Raw genomic sequence first — 21,435 nt, forward strand, 5'->3', positions numbered from 1 at the left:
TATGTAGGGCGCAGACGCAAGCTTACATAGTACATGGCACTACATGGTAGTAAATACAATTAACCTTGGCCTCGAAAGATGTGAAATCTTATATATCTTTTACCTACTTCTCTTTTCTCTTTCTCTTTCCATTCCCCCTGTCTCTCTACTGTCGTTACATACCTACCTCAAATATATATATCCTATATCCTATATATCTTTTGAAACTCCTTCATATATAGTATCTTATACTCCATTTACGGTTTACCTATATATATCTAGAGTTTTGACAGATGATGCTTTTACATGATACAAGGCAAACCTAGATCGTCTCCTAGATCATCCATCTTCCATCTCCCCTCCGTTCAGCTTCCGTGTCATACATGAACCAAACTACCCCCCTTAAACAAGATCAACAGTCCTCGATAATCAGTCGTAATGGAGAGGCTTCACAGCTCGAGGCTTAGCAGGTGGGCAGAGAAGGTCGCTGTGGATCACGAAGATGGCCTCACTACAGCCCAACTCATGGTAACACCGAACCTGGGTGCCACTTTATGGCCGTCGATCGAGCTTATTCCGAAGCTAACCCCTCTCAGTTAACAAATCACGATCTCAAACCTGTCGAACATGAGCGTCGTCAATGGGGGCCATGGAATTTTGTTGGCTTTTGGATTGCCGATTCCTTCAACATCAACACTTGGATGATTAGCTCGTCTATGATTGTGAATGGGCTTTCGTGGTGGCAGTCATGGCTTTGCGTGTGGATTGGGTATGCAATTGCCGGTACCTTCATCTGCGCGACCGGTCGCATCGGCGCCATGTACCATATCGGTTTCCCCGTCGTGAACAGGTCTAGCTTCGGCATTTGGGGTTGTCTCTGGCCCGTCTTTAATCGCGCCGCTATGGCTTGTATTTGGTATGGCGTACAGTCGTACATCGGTGGCCATTGCGTGTACCTGATGATCCGGTCTATTTGGCTAAGTTGGGTAAGTCGGACTGAGTTGACGCTCAAACGAGGGGAGAACCTAGAGTACTAAACTTCTCATAGGATCGCGAGACCATTCCAAACACGTTCTCGCCATCATCGGGCACGACCACAGCTGACTATGTATCGTTTTTCCTGTTTTGGCTCGTGTCGCTTCCCGCTATATGGTTTCCAGTACATCAGATTCGACACCTCTTCACTGTCAAAGCTTACTTCGTCCCTTGTGCTGCCATCGCCTACTTGATTTGGGCTTTGGTTCGTGCTGGCGGGCCAGGTCCTATTGTTCGACGAGGTGCATCGATAGAAGGAAGTGACCTTGCTTGGGAATTCATCAAAGGGGTGATGAGTTCGATTGCCAACTTCGCAACACTCATCGTCAACGATCCTGATTTCTCTCGTTTTGCCGGCAAGCCGCGTGATGCGCTATGGTCCCAGTTTTTCACCATTCCAATTGGGTTTGCCGTCACCTCTTTGATTGGTATTCTAGTTTCATCGAGCTCACAAATCATCTATCCTGGGACTGAGCCAATCTGGGACCCCCTGGATCTATTAGAACGGTTTATAAATGACGGCGGTTCCGGTCAACGTTTCGGTGTCTTTGTCATTGCCTTCGCCTTCGCTCTAGCTCAATTAGGCACGAACATTGCAGCAAACTCGGTTTCAGCTGGAACCGACATGACTGCATTGCTACCGCGATTCATCAACATCCGTCGTGGTGGCTATATCTGTGCCCTTGTCGGCTTGGCTATGTGCCCTTATAATCTGCTTACATCGTCTAATCAGTTCACCACATACCTCTCCTCTTACTCGGTCTTTTTGAGTTCAATCGCAGGCGTCATGTGCAGCGACTACTACTTGGTCCGCAAGGGCTATCTCGATATCAAGGAACTCTACGATGCTCGCAAGACTGGGCCGTACTATTTTACTTATGGTATTCACTGGAGAGCGTATGCAGCATATATCAGCGGTATCCTCATCAACGTCGTAGGCTTTGCTGGTGCCGTTAATGGGGGCAATGTTCCTATAGGAGCGACATACATTTACAACTTCAATTTCTTCTGCGGGTTCATTGTTTCCTCGGTGATGTATTGGGGGCTGTGTAAGTTATTTCCCATCCCAGCTTGCAGCGATACTTGGATGGAAGTGGGAGATCAGATCGACGAAGTCAGACTAGCGTACGATCAAGGCAGTCAAGACTTTAATCGGCCGACATATGATCCACCAGGTTTGGACGTGGAGGCAGTCCTGGGTAGCAAGTACTACAAGGACCACTCGAAAGATATATGATAGAGATGAGGTAGTGCGTAAATAGTTAATACGGTCGCATCATGATCGATCGCATACAAATGTATAGGTACCTAACCTAGGTATGTTAAGGATTGGGTACAGGGCAATGTCCTAATTTTCGGTATGACTTTCGATATTTGAGAATATGTGAGAATATGGTATTAATTGGCTTGGAAGGTAAAAAGAAGAAAGAAAAGAAAGGATACCATTACCTACCGTAGGTAGATATATATCATCGATACATTGTCGAGATTCTACATAATAAGGGACAATGGAGATGAATGTCAACGTTGAAGTTCGAGGTTGCAAGATGATAAAACACTGTCAGTGAGTCAGTGCTGTTGAATTCCCCATGTGGTACCTAAGCGGGCTAAGGTTAGTGGGCTAGCGGGGTGCGGGATGATATTAGTACTAGGTATGCATGTGCGATATATGTATGCACAGATCATTTTAAGATACTAGCGTGACTAACCTACCTAGCCTGCCTAGTGTTGCCTTGAAAAAGGAGAGCTAAGGCAGGCAAACGCTGTTCTGCCTGGAAACAACTTCATATACCTACCTAAGGTATGTATTTTACAATACCATAAATGTTGGCAGGTACTACATTTGATACATATGTAGTGGTAATATGCCAGAATGGAAAGTGTGACACACTGCGAGAATGTATTTATTTAATCTTCTTCAGCCTACCTTACCTTGGATTTGTTAGTTTTTTCCAACACGAAATCAATAAATGCATTTGGCTATTTCCATTGAACGTCAATGATTGAAATTCACACACCAAGGTACTTGAATACCCGATACCCAGGCGCATGTGGTGTGAAGATTGAATGAACATTGAACTTCAAAAAACCAACTTTAAAAACATATACGCAGACAACAACAACAACATTCTTTCTTCTTTTCTCACATCTTCATTCTTCTTTTTTTTTCTTTTTCTCCTCTTACATACGAATATCTATACGTCCATACTTTTCCTCAATCTTGGGTTTACCAAGTTCGTTACGTACTTGGGTGACTCGAACCTTTCGCGTTTCTCTACATATCTCCCATCTCATCAATTCCCTTACCATCATTGACCGTCAATTTATCTCTACCTACCTCAATTACATTGAACCTCGGTTTGGTAGGTACCTACTACCCATCCACTTACTTAGCAGTTAGCTGGGTCAGTTTAGTACCTCCATTACCTTCCACCAACATTGAAGTACAATAAAAACACGCCTGGAAGAGACATACCTGAAACCATGGATCTTCAACTCTCCCCAGTGGAGAAGCAGAGCCGCCTTCTGACCATTCCTCTTGAGGTCCTTCTCAACATATCCTCGCATCTCACCACTGCCGAGTATGGAAACCTTCGTAGAACTTGTCGACACATCGAGGCTTCCTTTTACAAGTCCTTCGCCAAAGAGTTCTTTACAAAGAGACAATTCATGATCACCCCTTTCAGCCTCGAGGCTCTCGTGGATATTTCCAAGTCAAGATTCGCATCTAGCGTAAAGTATCTCATCATTAGCCTTGAGCGACCGCCCGCAGCCACGCATATTAACTCACTATCCCCTCCTCCCTTTACGGATCTTGATGGGGCACTTAGCTTCAACAAGATGCGTCAGGAGAAGTCTCTTCATCAGTCCCTAGTCAGCTCAGGTGAGGACTCTATGCTTCTTACTGAGGCTCTTCAAGGCTTGACCAACCTCGAAACTGTCGGTCTACGAGACTTCGCTTCCTCTGGTCGGTGGCGTGAAGGCCTTGATCATAATTGGCAAACCTATGGCGCCCCGACATTTCTCGCCGAGACGGGAGGTTACATGCTTGAAGTGCCTCGGTTCGATCACCATATTGACATTACCGTCCAGGATGGCCCCATAAAATATATCAGCCACACCTTCTTGACGATATTACGGGCCCTAGGAAAGACACAGAATACACACAACCCTCCTCGGTTAGAGTGCATCTTACGACACTGTCATCTTCCGGATCAGGCCTTCCATATACCTCGTTATCTCGAGTCCGCCATCTTCCCTCTTCTCAACGGGCTCAAAACCCTCTTCTTAGACTTGGGATCAGCATCGTTTTCGCCTATTGTTATCAACGATGAGGGATCCTTCAAACGTTACCTCGCCCTGTCTGTTGTCATGTTTCTTTCGAAAACCCCAGCCCTTGAGCATTTGCGGCTCAACTTTCGTTCCTCTCTAGAACACGAAACGACAGATCTTCTTCAGTGGCTTGCGCAGGATCCCACGGAGTCGCAGACTACAGCATCAGCAGCGCAGGATATGGCACATGTAAATGACTTACGAGTCAATCTTCTTCCACGGTTGCCGCAGTCGCCCGAGTTCCCACACTTAGTGCAACTGGACATTGGGATGATAACCATCCGTCCATCTCTGCTCTTGAGCATTTTCAAGAAATTCAAATCAACCCTACGACAAATCAGCCTACACAGAATTGTCCTTCAATGTGCACAGATTCATAACACCGAAAGCAAAGTCAATCATTGGGCCAAGCTATTGAAGCATATTGCGAAGCTTCAGCTCGATCTCTCCGCCGTGAAGCTTTCTTATCTCAAACAGAAGCATGGTCATTCTATGTTTCCAGCATTATTCAAAGATCTCAGCAAAGATACAAATGCCCGAAGTGTTCTTGTCGTGGAATGGGCAGGTCAAGATTGTATGTGAATATTTCCTACATATGTCCTTTGGTATGAATTCTTGGCAGTGCTAATTCTGAAAACCTTTAGGGAAACGCTTTTCTACGGAGGTCATCGAGTCTGTCCATATCAATTGGCAGAATGGGTTGAATAATCAAGATGGGGAACTTGGTTCTTCGGATTCGGAGGGTAAGTAATGCACCACAGGTGTTATGAACAAGTACTTAACATTTGCTAATTCATGTCAGATGATCAAGATTCGGATTCGGATATGGATTAACGACATTATCAATGCAACCCTCGATGATAGCACACCAATTCGCATCAGGGAAATCCATTGTATATTGCTTTGGGATATGCTTGGGTGGTTCTCGATATCATGAGAACCACAGAATGAACTCCATTCGTCGAATAATAGCGATTGAGTTGCTTCAGCTACAGTCCCGATGCCTCAGACACGGGAATCCTGACACAGCTGGCTAAACTAAGAGAGCCGTGCAAATTTGCAGCAGAACATACAAAACTATGTAGCCTTCTTGGCACTTGCAGAATATTCGTTTACGTATACCGCATAGGGCCAATATTGCATTCAGTTTCGAGGAGGAACAATGAGCTAGTTTAACATCTCACCAGGTAGTGATCGCTTGGTTCCTACCTGATAAGTCAGTAGCTATAAGACAAACGAATGTTCATTCGTAAACCCTATAACTTCATATTTGACACATGCCTGCCAGGATAGTATCGTCAGACGATGAATCATGACTTCGCAGACTAGATCATAGATATACTATTCGCTTGCCTTGACCCAATCCGACAGATGATCGTAGCTATAGCTGCGAGTTAGAAAACGGGAAAATGCCTTACGATACGAGTAGGTAGTCGAGAACCATCTTCTGTGCTAAGTACCTACATAGTCAGTTAGGGGCTCGAAATACTTCAAGAAAAAGTCAGATGAAGACCACTAGAACAGACCAGTCCTGCAGCAACTTTTACCCCGTTATAGCCATTATATACGTGATAAAGAAGATACCTAGGTACTCTACGTAACTTGCCTTCAAGTAAGAAAGCTGGCAGCACCTATCCGCAATTTCATTTCGCACAATTCGATAAGCCTGCGCCGTGAGGTTTGCGATCTTATCTATACCACTCAGTGCGATTAGTAGGTAGGTCTACCGCACCCCTATTGCGCGGGGGAAGATATAGCTTGCCATACGAAAAACAAATCAAAGCTTGAAGCGTTAGAATTCCACGGTGAGCAATCAAGTCATTGGTACGTGATGTATATGATTGTAGATAAGGATGTAAAGCTACATACACTAGTAATGATAGCAGTACGTAATATATGGTTATAAGAGGCGTATACTACCTACTTAGTCATTGATGATCAGCCGCGTTACAGAAGACGCGTTATTTCTACCTACTTTATAAGACGTCTCGTGCAATCAGAATCTCCTCCATGAGCCGAAAGCTCATTTGTATGCTATGCTGCCCAACGCATCTAATCCCAACGCCTACCACATGTCTTGTGGAAGAATGAATAGACAAAAGCAAATCCTGTCGTGAAGCCATGTCCGAAATTCTATAATTTTGAGTGCTCAATGCTCCTGTCCCCGTGTCTAGCTTTGCCCGTGCCCGTTGACGCCGTTAACACCATTGCTCGAATGAGAGGCAGTCTCTTGTATCGCCTTCTCTAGTGCCTGCTGGATATCACGGAGCAAGTCCTCGGGTTCTTCAATACCGCTGCTGACACGAACGAGGTCATCGAAAACGCCCACAGCTTCCCGCTGATCCTTGGGAATACCAGCATGCGTCATGGCGCTCGGTAGCTCCACCAGACTTTCGATACCACCAAGGCTTTCAGCTAGCGTGAAGATCTTGGTCAGTTGGCAGAACCGCTCTGCTGCGACGCGACCACCTTGAATCCGGAATGAAAGCATGCCACCACCCATGCCGTCTCGGTGCTGCTTCAAAGCAATATGGCGGTGTGGGTGAGAGTCTAGGCCGGGATAATTGACGGCAATGACATAAGGGCTAGCTTCTAAAGCCTTTGCCACGGCCGTAGCGTTTGCACTTGACTGCTTGACTCTTAGATGTAACGTCTTCACACCTCGATGAGCAAGCCAGCAGTCGAAGGCGGATGGTACACCACCACAAGCATTCTGTAGGAAAGCCAACCGTTCTCGCAACTCGTCCGAGTTGAAAGCGGCCAATCCCATTACCACATCACTATGTCCATTGATGTATTTCGTGACGCTGTGGACAACAATGTCGGCACCATGGTCCAGTGGGTTTTGTACGTAGGGGCTTAAAAAGGTATTGTCGACGACGACGGCAACACCTCGTGCATGGGCTGCCGAGGCCACAGCCCGGATATCAACGAGCCTCAAGGTAGGATTGCTGGGGGTCTCGATCCATATCAGCTTCGTGTTGTCTCTGATATGTTCGGCGATATCGACCTCGATCTGCGGGGTAAATGTAACGGTAACACCGTGGGCTTTGGCGACGCGAGTAAAGTAGCGGTGCGTACCACCATATACATCACTCACGCTTATTACGTGGGAACCTTGAGCCAGGCTTTGAAGAATAGTAGCAGTAGCCGCACTTCCACTACCAAAGGCCAGTGCGTATTTTGCATGTTCTAGCGCAGCGACGGCTTTCTCGAAGTTGTCGCGATTAGGATTTGAACTACGCGAGTATTCATACAAGCCAACAGGCTTTCCGACGGCGGATTGTTCGAAGGTAGTAGATAAGGAAATAGGCTCAATGACGGCACCGGTGACAGGATCGTGGGGAGCACCGGCGTGAACGGCAAGGGTTCCGAAGCCGTGAACAGGGGAGGGTGCCCGCGGAGGGGTGTCGATTACGGGGTCGATAGGAACTGTCATGATGGTATATATGGTATATACTATTTGAAGTACCTAATAGAAGGCTAGACTAGTTCAATTGGTCCAATTGGTATACTAGGCAAACCAGACTTGAAGTTGATAGATGTCTCTGAGGACGATGTGATTGATTAAATTTGATTTTTCTTTTTTCAAGTGGTCGAGGTATCAATTGGGGATTATGTAATTCTTGCCTATATTGAATAACTTTGAAGTTAATAGGTCGGAGGCACCTGCTAGAGGTATATATAGTTATGGGTATATATATATATAAAATTGAGGAAGTCACAAGCAATATCGTCCACTTGTAGGACGGTGTATAATAGGTATATGCGTTAGTAATCCATATGTTTTGTCATCATCATGATTGTAACTCCGATATTCGTCATTTCAAGACGGCATGAGGAAAGTGCATGGACCAGTAAGCTTTCCGACTACCGTATGTATTTATACATAATTGGTACGTAGATACCAGTTCCAATTGTTCTCAAATCTCAATCCACTTCAATGTTCACTTTGTACAACTTCATCAATCCAACAATGAACATTGTACATACATTAGACAATCTGAATAATACTTCATGACAACATCCAAGGTTAAACTGATCCCATAAACTAACATATTCCATTGATTCACCGCCATTGTCACAAGCCGATAACCGTCTTACCAATCCTTATTGTCTCCTTTATGTATGTATCTCCCACATCAAATCAAGGCCCATCCACGTACCCAACACACAACACGTGTTGTAGGTAAGAAGAACATCAAAATCTGGGGTACCGGGCTTAACTAGTCACCGCAAGAAAATCTTAGGTAATTTATCGATGGTTGGAAAACAAAATTCGGAATGTCTAGATACCTAAGGGAATAGGAGACGCCGACTCGATGTGCTGGCCAATGTGCCCAGTATGCATACACCAAACACGTTGCCTATCTCCAGATGTCCCTACCTACCTGCCTACCTACCTGCCTACCTACCTGCCTACCTATCTGCCTACCTACCTGGGTTAGGTTGGTGTGTATCTAACGTACCAAGGTAGGTAGCTCTGATAGTTCCAGATTACGTGCATTCGTGCATTCTTGTCCCAATAGCTTCCAAGACCAGCTTAAAAGGTTTCCATTTATATGCAGACGCGGGTCGTCAGGTCGGGGATACATACCTGTGCCCCTTTCCCAACCTAGGATAAGCTTGCAGCCAAGGACGTACCCCGTCGCCCCCACCGTCTCCTAACTTCTATATCCGTATTGGCTGCCCCCGGAATATCCGCTGGTGGGGCCGGATCATCGCTCTGAAGCTTCTTTCCTTTATTCGGAGGTCCGTTGAAATCACCGGCGCTGCACGCGGCGGTGATACCGTCGCATTTCTCCTCCCAGACGCGGCAGTTTGCGCCTCCCGTCGGCGGAGCCGAGTCATAACACTCGGACGCCTGGTCATAACACGCTTCAGACGCCTTCCAGCACCCGTCCTCGGTCGAGTAGCTGGATACTTCCACGCCAACCCAATTCGCGTTCTTGATGAGGTATTCTGGTGGAATCGTGCCTTTAGTTTGTTGTACAGCCTTAGACGAAGTCGACGCCACCGCAGCCTTCATCTCCGAGTCGGCGGCAGGCTGATAGACCTTAGGCCCGGGCATGGGGTATGGAAACCGGGGCTCGTAAATGTTGAACGTGAGCCCGGGCGTATCAGCCTGGACGTAGCCCGGGATACTGACGCTGTACTCGGAAGGCACGTCAAGATTTCCTGTTTTATCACTTTGGACAAACACCTGCGCGCACCCGGTGTAAAATTGCGGGTCGCCCTTGTCGGCGTTGTGGAGTGCCAGAAGCTCGGGGCGAAAGAGCCAGTCACCACCTGGGAGCGATTTTGGAATGTCAATTGACATTAAGCCGTTGTTTTCAATTACCTTTTCGGTACACCATTTACCGCTTGCATCGTCATAACCCTCGTCCCACTATACTGTCAGGGTTAGTACTTATCCCACAGTTCGTCGAGCGAGGAAGTGGATTGAAGCAATGTAGCAGCAACTGGCGGTAGGTGAATGATATCTTGAGAGGACACTTACAAGCTTTACCCAGCCTGGGCCAGCCGCAGAATCCGTGGTCATGTTCTTAATCTGTTTAGCGTATACGGCACAAGGGCCCTGCGTCTCAAATATTAGACACGCGATACTTATATTCAACTATTCCTCTATGCTTCATACCTTGTGTGAGGGATCCAGAGCCCCGGGCTGCTCTGCATCAGCCCACAGCCGCCACTCAAAGGTGAGTTTACCGTCAGTCGGTGCGGGACAGGTGAATGCGACAGCCTTGCCCCCGTTAACCCCTGATTAAGACGTAAGCATCACCGCAAGCAATTTTTCTCGGAAATGTGATCTGATCGCCTACCGCATGCCATATCATCGCTGTCCAAGCCATCGATCGGATCGACACAATGCTGTGGATCCATAGACATCCTGACACAAGTTCCATCTCCCTGAGATACTTCGTTGACAAACAAGGTCGTAAATACAGTGTGGCAATCCACCATGGTAGGAAGCAGGGCTGCCGCAGCCACGAGAAGGAGAGAGGGGGCTTGCTTCATGGTGAAGGAGATGCTAACATAAGGTGGTCGAAATCGTAGGAAAGTGTTTGCGAATAAATCGTCCGAGATCCAAGTGCTCGGGGTTTTGGTAGTCCAAGCAACTGTTGCTATGAGGAGGAGAAAACAAGGTCTAGCTCGACTAGAAATGAGAGAATAGACTACCTTGAAGGGCCTTGAAGTCGTAGTTGGATGGAATGGTCGAATAAACGTAAGTAGTATGTAGAAGGAGAGAAAAAATGCGCACGAAATGAATGACTAGGTACCTACTAAACTAGGTAGGTAAAGCAATACGAAACCCACGGGTGTAAAGTTTGAACAGCCAACCAACCCTATGAGAAGAAGAAGACCATAGTGTCAAGGGCAAAAAAAGGAGAAATAAAAAAAATTAAACAGAGACAAGATGAGACGAAAGAGAGGATATCCGTCTTATACCAAAGATCGGGTTGAGCCGCAGAAGAAGCATGCCGAGGAAACGAAGAAAACGAAAATACCTGCCTACACAGTAGGTACCAAACGAATGGGAGGGAAATAAGAAACAAGCTTACGCCGTGTAACGTCAAAGTCCCACCACCAGTTGATGACTGTCGCGATTATGATTCGACGGGACCTTTTCCCATCCTCTGCTATGTATTTGCCCTTCATTTAAAAAAGGGGGGGGAGGGGAGGGGAGCTGAAGTAAGGCCGTTCTCATGAGGGGAGAGTTTGCGTGGAGGAGTGTGAAGTTGGGTATCCTATCTACATAGGTAAATGTGTGTACTATAGCATATATGTATGCCTTCAATTCCTCGAGTCGCAGATAAAGCGCATGTAGGTAGGTAGGTAGGTAGGTAGATACCACGTGCAGTGATTCTCAACAAGGCCCTGATGGGAATCTGGGGAAACGCGGCTGACTACATGTTACCTACCCCCCCTATTCTATACATCTATAAGAGCATTGATATTTTCGTCGTGATGTCAGGGGCAAGGGGGCGGGCGGACGGGCTGCAGGTTGGGTGTGCCCAGATGGGTGGCTAGCTACCTACCTACGTACCAACGACCGCCTACAACATTTGGACCCCTTTTCTTTTAACCAATCGGCTGGGCTGCGCCGAGTCAAGTTGAAACATCAATGGCTTTTTTTCTTCTTCCTGATCTTCGTTCTCGGCCGCCCACTCGCTGATTTCGATGTTAGTTAGGTACCTACCTAGGTAGCATATGAGTTATAAGAGATACATGTATGTATCTTTCTTGGTCCTGATCGTACCTGGGTCCATGTGGTTGCTAACTCGGGTGAGAAATTCGGAGGCGCTTAGGTGCATGGCGGTTATGTGTGCCTACCTTACCCTGGTCCATCATCCTCATGGCGATGATTACCCTCTAGGTAGCATTCTTGTAATGTGTATAGCAAATGTAATAAAAAAATACCTCTCAATCGTGAATACTATGGTTAAGGAGGCTGGCCACGAGATAATGAAGAAGACATTGGAAGTTTCAAGGCTTAGCTGGGCAGCTAAGGTGGCGTTCACTTCAGCTTGAGATGGCTGCAAAAAACCCCGATGCCTGCAAAATATTTACGCATATTTACGCTCTGCGAGGATGAGGATGTTCAGTGGGAGATACCAACCTCCGTATAGCCAACTTCTGAATCTCACCGACGAAATCTCACGAGAAACGTTCATATATGACCCATTCCCAAGATATAGGTACTGTTTAGGAGTGATGAGTGGAGATTAATCGCATCTCGAATCGCAAGACGATCCTGTCTACCAGACTAGACTACCATTGAGACCTACTCAAGATGCATCACGCCCTTCAAAGTTTTTTCTTTTTTTTTTCTCTTATGAAAACCCTCCGACCGTTAAAATATCATACATCATTGCGTTATGCAAAGACTGACCCGAGATTTTTTTTGGTGCCTCCTGTTGTACATTGAATGAATATGATACATCGGTCTCGTGAATCATGGGTATCGTTTTTCTTTCCTTCTCCTCTCCGCTGATTTATTCGTTGATCTTGGCTAGGATTCTGTGATGGAGGGGTGAATAATTAGCGACCCGTACAGTATATTTTCAAAGAACTGGAAAGGAGAAGTAAAACTTACTCGCTGTCGCGGAAGAGGTGGAACTCCTCCTCGCCGACCTTGACGGGGGATCCTCCATACTAAAGATACGTATTAGCGACACCTCTACGAACATGTCGGGGAAAGGGAACAGCTTCAATGACCGGCTCTTGAAGGTATCGCAACTTACCTGAGGGATCAGCACTCGGTCTCCGGTCTGTACACCCATGGCAAGGCGCTGGCCTTCCTTGGTCAAGGCGCCGGGACCGACAGCTAGAACTCGGCCTTCGTTGAGCTCCTTCACGCTCGACTCAGGTAGGAAGATACCGCTAGCAGTCTTGGTATCGGCCTTAATGCGCTGGATAAGCACACGGTCCAGAAGCGGGACCAGGGACTTGATTGATCGGATAGCGGTGGCCTAATTGAATTCCTGAGTTTAGCATGCCATAGATACCCTATAACATTATAATGCATAAGATGGCAATTGGGGATTTATGCTTACCATTGTGAGGTATATATTAAGAGAGATACTTGTGTAAAGCTTTAAACCAACGGTACCTAGTAGACAGTAAAGAGTTATTGTGGAAGAGAGTGAAAAGAGACGAATTGGAAAGCTGGGATGGTTTAAAATTGTTTTAAAATTTGAAGCTATCACGATCTGATAAATCTTTGGATAAATCTTTGGAAAGCTTTAGAACATTCAAGTGGGGCTGTGGATCCATTCCCTCTTCTCTTTTTTTTTCTTTTTTTTTTTTTCTCTTTTTTTTCTCTTTCTTTTTAACCCTAGGTTTTTCCGATTACCGAATAGTTACCGGGGGCAAACTTAAGTTTGAACTGGGAACATGGAATTGAAAATTGACAAGCTTTGGCTAGTTACATGTCGACCCGAGGTCCCCGACTCGCTGTGCTTCACCCGAGCTTACCGGAACTCGTTACGTACATAGTTATGTATTGGGTGCATAACTACATACATAGTACATACCTAACCTAGTACTATCATGATGTACATACGGCGTATATCAAATAATCATCCTGTATACTGGTAACATGTATGCCTACTATATCTTCCAGATATCAATCTACCTAGCATATAGCCGTACATAATATGTAGGTAGATTAAAAAAAAGAATCAAATATACGTCGCATTAAATAATAATAGATAAACCAACATCTGCTGACAAGCAGTCGTAGATGACATGGACAAAAGAGTTTTACCTGAATCTCTATACGCAATTACATATTCTATTCTATATCGCCTCGATCCTGTACGGTTTGCACCCTTACCGCTGTGCTTATGAAAGTGATCAAGACATATGTGACTCCCCAACGCCCAAGGAAAAACTATTTCCTTTTCTTCCTATGCCAAAATACACTCTGCAACGCCCTTTTTTCGCCTGTTGCCAACCTACTTGCTTGGCGAAGCCGGAGGTTCAAGCACATGCGTATGGTCCTCTGCTTTGATCACCTGTCCATGTCCAACTTGCCTACAGATAACCGTGTCCGATACCCAAGGTTCGTCCAGGATCTCCGGCATCTGTGCCCGCTTCTTTGGGTCGATGGTTAGCATCCGCCCGATCACGTGTCTACTCTCCCTAGGAAGTAGTCGTAATAGACGCCATGGTCCCTTAATCACTTCCCTCCTTTCTTGGTTGTTGCCCTCACCACCCCCCGCACCACCAGCCTCGGAACTTTTAGGAGCTTGTTGCTTCGGCGTTTCCTCCGGGAAAATATCCCGCTGTGGAATATTGGAAAGGTCGTTGGTGGATCTCGAAGGGAGGATTAGCTTCCGGGGATCGTGGCCTGGAGACGGCTCTGATGCAAAAAGCTTGTACGAATTATCCGTCATACGCGGTACCTTCCATGGAAATCGCCTGAGAGACATGCAGCAAAAGATGATTGCAAGGGACCAGATATCCACCGCCTGAGGGTCGTATTTACGCTCGTCGTACACTTCTGGGGCGAGGTAAGGATCTGAGCCGACAACGCCTGATAACTTTGTTAGATATACCCAAAAAGAAAAAAGTTTGACTCCACGAAATTATACAACTTACCAGAGGCGAGCACGGTTTCGCTTTCAAAGGGGTATCGGAAGACATGTGCACTACCAAAGTCGATGATTTTCATAATCCCAAATTCGCTCACGACGACGTTATCCAGTTTGAGATCTCGATGAGCAAGACCTGAGCTGTGGAGATAGGTCACCCCGCTCAGTATCTGAAGGAAGCAACACGTAATTTCTGCCTTGGACATTTTGCCCGTCATGACAATGGCAAATAAGTCATAAGGGGCGAACTCCATAACTTCATACCACTTGCCCTTCTCTTGGACAATATCCAGAGTCTCAATGATGTTGCCATGATGTAAAGCGGATCCTATACAAAACTCTGCCGTCAACTTCTTGACGTACTCCTTTTCTGTTTCATATGAATGTCGCGGGCGGAATTCCTTCACTGCAAAGACAGTATTGTCTTCATTTCTTTTCATGAGCTTGACAGATCCTCCGGCACCGGATCCAAGTACTCGGCCAAGCTTCCCGTATTTTGATGAGAGGCCATGATCATCAGCGAAAGGAACCCGAAGAGTCTGTTTGGACCCTAAAGGTGAGGGCGAAGCCGACTTTTTTGACCTATGACTAACTCCAACCTTGAAGAATCTCTTGAGATCAGACATCGATCCTTGCGCGCTATGCGTAGTCGACCCCGTTCCCGTTGGATGAAGATCACCGGACTTATTTCTGTTCGCAAATAACCCCGAATGCCTTTTCTCTTGCTTTTCCGGTCTCGACAGGTTAGTAGAAGACGAAGCCGGAGATGCATGCTTCTTTTTCCTGGAAAAAACGAATCTCTGGTCAATGTTGCCGCCCGGCTTGTGTGCCGGCCTCTTGTTCGCAGCATACGGATCGTTGATATCCCCTTGAGGGGTAAACGGTCGTGAGTAATATTGAGATGCGGCGTTCCTTTGAGGACTTGATTCTCTCGACACAGGAAGCGATTGACCACCTGGCCCAATGGTGAAAATTCCTTTCCTGTGTGCGGGAATCCGGCCATCATCATCTACAGCGGTCGATCGTTGTGATATATTGTCGGTCGAGGCTGGCCGGTGTGGTAAAGCGGCTCGGGGAGAAACAGGCCTAGAATCTTGCCCCGAAGCTTGTGGGGTTATAGCCTGAGAATCAAATCCTCCATCGGATCCAGAAATTCGAACGGATTTTACACTCTTGCCGGTAGACTCTGCTGCGGAAGTTCCTGCGGGGGTTAAGGGCGGCGACGCCAACTCGGGGGCTTTAGGGCTCAGCCGTGGCGATGAATGGCCCATGGGGCTATGGCTGTGCTGGGGAGTTGCGCCAGGCGTAGTCTCGTTAGATGCGACCTAGAAAACTACCGTTAGCCATGCCGAACTATTATTAATCTTACGCCCGCCAGCCGAGGAGCACTGTTGTCGTCAGGATAATCCATCAACCAATTGCAATACTTGCTTCATCTATATTTCCTATGCTTCGGTAACCATAGGACAAAGAACAAAGAGCAAAAGTGAGGGTGAAAGCAAGCATCAAAACCATGTGAGCCAAGAGAAGAGAACATACCCTAGAAGGCGGTAAAGAGAATGGATCAAAGGAGTAATTCTGTAGGCGCTGCTCCTGAAGCTGGGCGCCAGAAAGCGAATTCGTGAGAGCTCGTATTAAGTCAGGGTTCGCAGAGCTCTCTCTCCGGGAATCCGGACCGCCGAACGTAGTAAATGGAGGATCGATCTCGTCGACGACAGATGAGAAGCGAACGGCGGGCGCACGCTCTGAGGGTTTTGCAGTGCCGTCGGTAGGTTCGGGAGCCACGTTGGAGCTGCCTAAGTAGTTGAGAAACATATCCAGTCAGCCGATGAAGTCAACAAAATGAGACCCAAACATCCAAGTATCCAAATTAGCGAACAAAAGAAAAGAGGCCCGCATAGGGTACCAGAGAAGAAGACTATAGGGATATATCCATTCCATACCTTGCGGCTGCTCCAGTTGCCGGTGGTCATCAATGTCGATCGGGGTTGTCATGGCAATCAAGGTACCGAAAGTCTAATAGCGATGGATTCTTTAAAGTATGATGGCTACAAGACTTGAAATTCTGGGCCAAGGGATGGCCCCCAAGAAGTGTGTTATGTTATGTGAGTAAAGGATATGAAAGAAGAAGAAAATAGTGTATAGTGTATAGTGTAAAGCGAAGAAGTAATGATGATATGATTGTGCCAGGCTACTAGACTTGGTAAATGTCTAAAAAGGGCAATCCCGCTCAAAACCTGTGGGAGACCTGACTTATGTTCATCATGGTGGGGCTCTTTAACAGTCTAAGTAAGGTCCAAGGTACATACTTAGTAGTATGTAAGTGACTAATAAGTGTATGTAAGTAGCCAGGTATGCTAGGTAGTGTATTATGTATGTATTGATGCGAGTATGTATATGTATGTAAAGAAGAGGGAAGAGGGTTTAAAGACAGCACTGAGCACTTGAGAGAGGGGTGGAGAGAGAAAGAGAGAGTAGAGAGTGTGTGAGAGACTGGAGACAAATAATACAGAACAAGAACAGAGAGAGAGAGAGAGAGAAAAGTAAGAGCTCTCCGCAGTCCGCAATTCGCAACCCGCAACCCGCAACCCGCAGCCCGCAACAACGCGTTGATTAGTTAGGTAGCCTGGAGGTGATTTGTAGCTTGTTTAGGTAGTGTTGGGTAAGATGGGCCCAACGCTGTTGAAACTTCAATGTTATCATCAGCATACTACTAGTAGTATACTACATATATATATATATATATATCTGTAGATATGTAGATATGTAGGTAGTATAGTAGTATAGTAGTATAGTACATATGTAGCATGTATGAATAGAAGGATCTTGAAAGGTCAACTTGAACATTGAATGATAGAAAACTTTGTGTTGCCAAACTCCAAGAAATCACATTGATACATGAATGTATCAATATGTAATTGAGTACTTATGTAGGTATGTACATGTACATAATCGGCTCAAGAGTTATAATGGATGCGGCTTGAACATTGCCAGGCGCCTGGCTCTATGTACAAGTACCGTGCATGGCTGGGTACTATCATACTACTATGTAGGTACTAGGTAGGCATAATGATAGGTACTGGGTACCTACCTTGATAGATATTTTCAGGCTCGGCGGTTTATCCGGAGTGCACCAGATGCAGTTCCGGGTTGGTTGGGCAGACAAGAAAAGAAAAGATTGGAAGAGTCACTGGGACGACTGGGACGACTGGGACGACTGGGACGCTTGAGAGGTGGGGCTATGTGGGGCTATCTCTAGGGCCCTTTTTGGCCAGGGATTAATAGACTTTCTGCCCGTTTGCGTCGTTTGCATTCAATCCAATCCATCAATCCATCAAAACTTTCAAAAGTCACTGATGACTTAATACTTACAGGGGATGAAGGGCGAAAAGATGAAGAAAAAAAAATTAAAAATAACTGATTTGTAATTAGAGTTAGCAAGGTTCAATGTTGACAAGAACATTGACTAACTACCTGTTTTTAACTACCTGTTATTACCTGTTATGTGCATAAGTTCAAGTTATAACACCCAGGGTACGAAGTATGCAGTCAAGTCAATGATTGAAATCCATCACGGATCCATGGATGCCTACTCCCTATGCTACAGTACAACAGCAGATCGATCATTACATGCAATCCAAGCAACATTGAATACCAACATTGAAAGGCCTACATATGCAGTAGTACAATAATAGTCCAACCCGGTTGACCAAATCCAGTAATTCCAAATTACATGTATGCGTCAACATCCCTACGTCTACCGACATGTAGATAGTTACATGTAGATACAAATTCACATCGATATCGTTGTGATCATGTTCTGGGCATCTTTTGGGTTGCTCTACCGTCCTACATAACTACTAGTAGTTAGTAGTACATCAACCACATCAACCACATCAACCTGGCTTGCTTATTGTCCAATGACACCCACGAAGCTGCATACAGTTGTGCCTGAAACTGATTAGCTTGCATCAACCCGTCTGCAGGCGGGCCTTGTGTGATCTGCCATGCATTATCAGCCAAGATTTACCTTCCATCAAGCTCCCACCAATGGTTCGCAACAGTCATACCAGAGCTTTTGTCTCCCTGTCCAATACCTTACTTGCGATATACAGACCTTCCAAGCATTGAAATCTCAAGACGAATCCATCCAAGACATCTGTCAGAGCAAACACTACTATGTATTGTACAATACCTAACGTATTAGACCCGGAACCGGACCAGACTCAGATGTGGACCACCTTAATTTTTTAGTTACCTAGGATACCTAAAACCTCCCAAAACCTCCCCAAAACAACACTAAACAACAACAATACCAAATCACTTAAAAGAATTTATAACGCCACGAATCCTGCCTCAAACGAAACGAAACTTTACGAACGTGTTTATCATATCGAAATATACGAATATAAAAATTTAAAAAAAGATCCGACGCCGATTCATCGAGATACGACTTTTATACTGCTTAGTTGCATAAAACCTACTATGTATACATACATATTATCAAATTCCGAACCGCGCAACAGATGCACCTAATTCTTAATATGATATTTATATTTAAACTGAGATAATATATCATATTATTAAATTATATCAAATTTAGTAAATGTTTGGCGGCGTAATAATTATTTGAAGTGATTTGGTATTGCTGTTGTTTTGAGGTGGTCCGGATCTGAGTCTGGTCCAGTTCTAGGTCTAATACGTTAATCAGCACCTAACGGGTACACAATCCGTCCGTCCCATAAATGCGGGTGTTCCCCTTAAGCATTCTTTTCTTTTACGCCGTATGATTTTTATCTTCTCTCCCCCTCCATATGAGCCCAGTGCCCAGGCTAAAAAAGAAGATCACAAACATTGAAGGTCATGTAGGTACAGGTTGTACTACCCATCCAATCCGATCCAATCCAATCAGGCCGAGGCTTCCAATACGAATACTTCCGATCGTACGAATACGGGGGTTAATAGGTCAAGTGCGACACTTGGGAGTCGGGACATGTTGCGCAAAGTTGGCGGTATCACATAGTACACCTGGGCACTTACTTGACGCTTTGTGCTATTTTGTTAGTCATATGAATTAATACATACCCAGGATCAACTGGTCACGGGTAGGTCCAGAGTCTTTTACACATCAAAAAAGTCCTTGCCGTTCTAGAAGGCCTCTCGAAGATGAGAATTGTTCCGAAAACCGCACTATCGATCGATCTGGAATGCCAATATATTTGGTAATTAATCCATGGATGCTTCCGATGATGGATATTTGGTACCAACCGGCATTTTAGTGACACCTTTGGACTTCGCAATCTTGGCCTTCTCTCCAATCTGCCCATCTGCCTATCTCTCTCCTGCATTGATGCCATTTTGGTCCGTGATGTATGCAGGGCCGAAGCCGCTTCATAAGCGGATATTACGGCAGCAATGCTTGTTTTGAAGCACTAGTTAACTAATAGCAATAGCGCTCCAGAGTCCAGAGTCCATACATATAAGGATTATGTACATATAACTACCTACATACATACCTACAGCACTGCCATGTGACCCCATGTGACTCCATGAATACCATATAAACAGTTCCTACTATATGCCACACAGTTGGGTTCGATCCAGGCTGTCAGTACACGTGTAGATAATGGACGATATCCGTCTTACACACTTCAAGGTTCCAAGTTGGCTACTACATGGTAAGAGCTGGAGAAGAATGGCATGCAGGTACCCACCAGCGGATAGGTATGTACCAGCACCTTATTTGCATGTGAGAATAGATCTAGACCTCCGATCGCCTTCAGATCGGCTAGTCTCCAACACTTCTGCTTCGCATAAGCCTCTCGATGCATGATGAATGGAGGCGTGCACTTTTGGTTCGGATATCGTACAGGCTTTGGGTGGTACATATTGGGGTCTGATGTGTGTGTACACCAATTCGCATATAGAAGCCTCTCGAACGATTAACGACATCTTTAACTACCCAGCCAAGTCTGTATGTTGCCAGCCTCGTGCCATTTACTTCAACGCCCAGCAGGCCAGGTGATGCAAAGGTCTGGTCAGTTCCGTTTTCACCCGTCATCTACCTACGGAATAATGGCGAGGCCTATGGACCTAGCCTGGTAGATGACTGACTTGCAGAGCCCTTCCAGCGAGAGACCGGAGAGCCTCAGTTCGGATTGCTTTATCTTGGCGATTTCGTAGACGTGCTTGAGGGTAACTGTGCCTACTATTTCGTGGCCTGGCTTGCTTGCGCCCTTTCTCTTTCCCTTCTTTGAAAGTGGTAGGTCTGCCGCATTCCGTAGGAGCCATGATGTATGTGGTGTTCGTACGTCAAAATGGAAGGTTCGGTCTGGTCGTACTGTTACTCGAGTCGGCATAGGCGTTCCTTGAATGATGTGCTCTGTGCGCGCATTGAATTCCTATATTCACATTTATGTTAGCCAAGGGATCAATTCAGACACATGGTTCTCTACTATATCTTCTCTGCAGGGAGTGAGTGACTGGTATGTAAGATATTTCCCTTACCTTACAGAAATCCATAGACTTGACACCTTTGCTACCAAGCGCAGGACCAACAGGTGGACTCGGAGTAGCCTTGCCTGCTGGGACTATAATCTTCACCATTTGGCTGACGGTCGAGCGCACCTGAGACATCTTGTTGTTGTGAACCCGAGACTGAGTTGCGAATTGGTGAATGTGGGTTTATTATGCGTGTTGAATGTTGAACCGCCGACGCTGTATGAGATATGAAATCCGAATCTTTAATTTCTTTTTTCTTATTTTTTAACTTTTTTTTTTTTTTTTCTATGGCAAGTTCCCAAATTTAGAACTCCAACAAGGTTTGCTAAGCCTTGCGAGGTCCAGTGCACTAGCCACTTTTAAAAGCTTGGTAGTAGTTATTGCATGTATGTACAATACAATACATACGGACATCGGACTTGGGAGTACATAGTTAATAGTACTACCGGTACTACACTAGTAGTATGTAAGCCACAACTGGTGAAAT

General features: G+C 45.8%; 7 protein-coding genes across 7 annotated transcripts; 2 read left to right on the forward strand and 5 right to left on the reverse strand.

Annotated features, from left to right (window-relative positions):
- The first annotated feature begins 165 nt into the window (after positions 1–165).
- GGS25DRAFT_307268 (permease for cytosine/purines, uracil, thiamine, allantoin-domain-containing protein) lies at positions 166–2,417 on the forward strand. The gene is made up of 3 exons (XM_049257699.1): positions 166–507; positions 576–965; positions 1,028–2,417. The coding sequence occupies exons 1-3, from the start codon at positions 418–420 to the stop codon at positions 2,249–2,251; spliced, it is 1,704 nt and encodes a 567-aa protein (XP_049115217.1). The 5' UTR covers positions 166–417; the 3' UTR covers positions 2,252–2,417.
- A 1,081-nt stretch (positions 2,418–3,498) lies between these two features.
- GGS25DRAFT_522339 (uncharacterized protein) lies at positions 3,499–5,098 on the forward strand (the record flags this gene model as incomplete). The annotated part of the gene is made up of 2 exons (XM_049264214.1): positions 3,499–4,921; positions 4,992–5,098. The coding sequence occupies 2 exons, from the start codon at positions 3,499–3,501 to the stop codon at positions 5,096–5,098; spliced, it is 1,530 nt and encodes a 509-aa protein (XP_049115218.1).
- Positions 5,099–6,517: 1,419 nt separating this feature from the next.
- On the reverse strand, positions 6,518–7,786 carry GGS25DRAFT_522340 (Cys/Met metabolism PLP-dependent enzyme-domain-containing protein; the record flags this gene model as incomplete). Its single annotated transcript, XM_049264215.1, has 1 exon — positions 6,518–7,786. One exon carries the CDS (start codon positions 7,784–7,786, stop codon positions 6,518–6,520), a length of 1,269 nt encoding a protein of 422 aa, XP_049115219.1.
- A 901-nt stretch (positions 7,787–8,687) lies between these two features.
- GGS25DRAFT_307440 (glycoside hydrolase family 61 protein) lies at positions 8,688–10,797 on the reverse strand. The gene is made up of 4 exons (XM_049257700.1): positions 10,170–10,797; positions 9,986–10,107; positions 9,848–9,925; positions 8,688–9,736 (listed from the first exon to the last, which is right to left on the reverse strand). Exons 1-4 carry the CDS (start codon positions 10,363–10,365, stop codon positions 8,963–8,965), a joined length of 1,170 nt encoding a protein of 389 aa, XP_049115220.1. The 5' UTR covers positions 10,366–10,797; the 3' UTR covers positions 8,688–8,962.
- Positions 10,798–12,016: 1,219 nt separating this feature from the next.
- Positions 12,017–13,218, reverse strand: GGS25DRAFT_493325 (chaperonin Cpn10). The gene is made up of 4 exons (XM_049261244.1): positions 12,906–13,218; positions 12,594–12,821; positions 12,446–12,504; positions 12,017–12,369 (listed from the first exon to the last, which is right to left on the reverse strand). The coding sequence occupies exons 1-4, from the start codon at positions 12,906–12,908 to the stop codon at positions 12,345–12,347; spliced, it is 315 nt and encodes a 104-aa protein (XP_049115221.1). The 5' UTR covers positions 12,909–13,218; the 3' UTR covers positions 12,017–12,344.
- A 297-nt stretch (positions 13,219–13,515) lies between these two features.
- On the reverse strand, positions 13,516–16,964 carry GGS25DRAFT_493327 (Pkinase-domain-containing protein). Its single transcript, XM_049261245.1, has 4 exons — positions 16,391–16,964; positions 15,987–16,243; positions 14,455–15,772; positions 13,516–14,389 (listed from the first exon to the last, which is right to left on the reverse strand). The coding sequence occupies exons 1-4, from the start codon at positions 16,440–16,442 to the stop codon at positions 13,809–13,811; spliced, it is 2,208 nt and encodes a 735-aa protein (XP_049115222.1). The 5' UTR covers positions 16,443–16,964; the 3' UTR covers positions 13,516–13,808.
- Positions 16,965–20,423: 3,459 nt separating this feature from the next.
- GGS25DRAFT_307540 (ribosomal protein L11) lies at positions 20,424–21,401 on the reverse strand. The gene is made up of 2 exons (XM_049257701.1): positions 20,955–21,401; positions 20,424–20,848 (listed from the first exon to the last, which is right to left on the reverse strand). The coding sequence occupies exons 1-2, from the start codon at positions 21,081–21,083 to the stop codon at positions 20,513–20,515; spliced, it is 465 nt and encodes a 154-aa protein (XP_049115223.1). The 5' UTR covers positions 21,084–21,401; the 3' UTR covers positions 20,424–20,512.
- Positions 21,402–21,435: the final 34 nt, after the last annotated feature.

Source organism: Hypoxylon fragiforme (assembly GCF_022984875.1).
Source record: "Hypoxylon fragiforme strain CBS 206.31 chromosome Unknown GGS25scaffold_6, whole genome shotgun sequence".
Taxonomy (NCBI): domain Eukaryota; kingdom Fungi; phylum Ascomycota; class Sordariomycetes; order Xylariales; family Hypoxylaceae; genus Hypoxylon; species Hypoxylon fragiforme.

Coding starts and splice junctions, on each gene's coding strand:
- GGS25DRAFT_307268 (XM_049257699.1), top strand. CDS start 418: ATGGAGAGGCTTCACAGCTCGAGGCTTAGCAGGTGGGCAGAGAAGGTC. Junction 508..575: donor TCACTACAGCCCAACTCATG/GTAACACCGAAC, acceptor AACCCCTCTCAG/TTAACAAATCACGATCTCAA. Junction 966..1,027: donor GGTCTATTTGGCTAAGTTGG/GTAAGTCGGACT, acceptor AACTTCTCATAG/GATCGCGAGACCATTCCAAA.
- GGS25DRAFT_307440 (XM_049257700.1), bottom strand. CDS start 10,365: ATGAAGCAAGCCCCCTCTCTCCTTCTCGTGGCTGCGGCAGCCCTGCTT. Junction 9,926..9,985: donor CTCTGGATCCCTCACACAAG/GTATGAAGCATA, acceptor TTTGAGACGCAG/GGCCCTTGTGCCGTATACGC. Junction 9,737..9,847: donor GCCCAGGCTGGGTAAAGCTT/GTAAGTGTCCTC, acceptor CTGACAGTATAG/TGGGACGAGGGTTATGACGA.
- GGS25DRAFT_493327 (XM_049261245.1), bottom strand. CDS start 16,442: ATGACAACCCCGATCGACATTGATGACCACCGGCAACTGGAGCAGCCG. Junction 16,244..16,390: donor GCAACTGGAGCAGCCGCAAG/GTATGGAATGGA, acceptor TCAACTACTTAG/GCAGCTCCAACGTGGCTCCC. Junction 15,773..15,986: donor TCTCTTTACCGCCTTCTAGG/GTATGTTCTCTT, acceptor GTAGTTTTCTAG/GTCGCATCTAACGAGACTAC.
- GGS25DRAFT_307540 (XM_049257701.1), bottom strand. CDS start 21,083: ATGTCTCAGGTGCGCTCGACCGTCAGCCAAATGGTGAAGATTATAGTC. Junction 20,849..20,954: donor AGTCTATGGATTTCTGTAAG/GTAAGGGAAATA, acceptor ATGTGAATATAG/GAATTCAATGCGCGCACAGA.
- GGS25DRAFT_493325 (XM_049261244.1), bottom strand. Junction 12,505..12,593: donor ACCGAGTGCTGATCCCTCAG/GTAAGTTGCGAT, acceptor ACGTATCTTTAG/TATGGAGGATCCCCCGTCAA. Junction 12,370..12,445: donor CACCTCTTCCGCGACAGCGA/GTAAGTTTTACT, acceptor CCTCCATCACAG/AATCCTAGCCAAGATCAACG.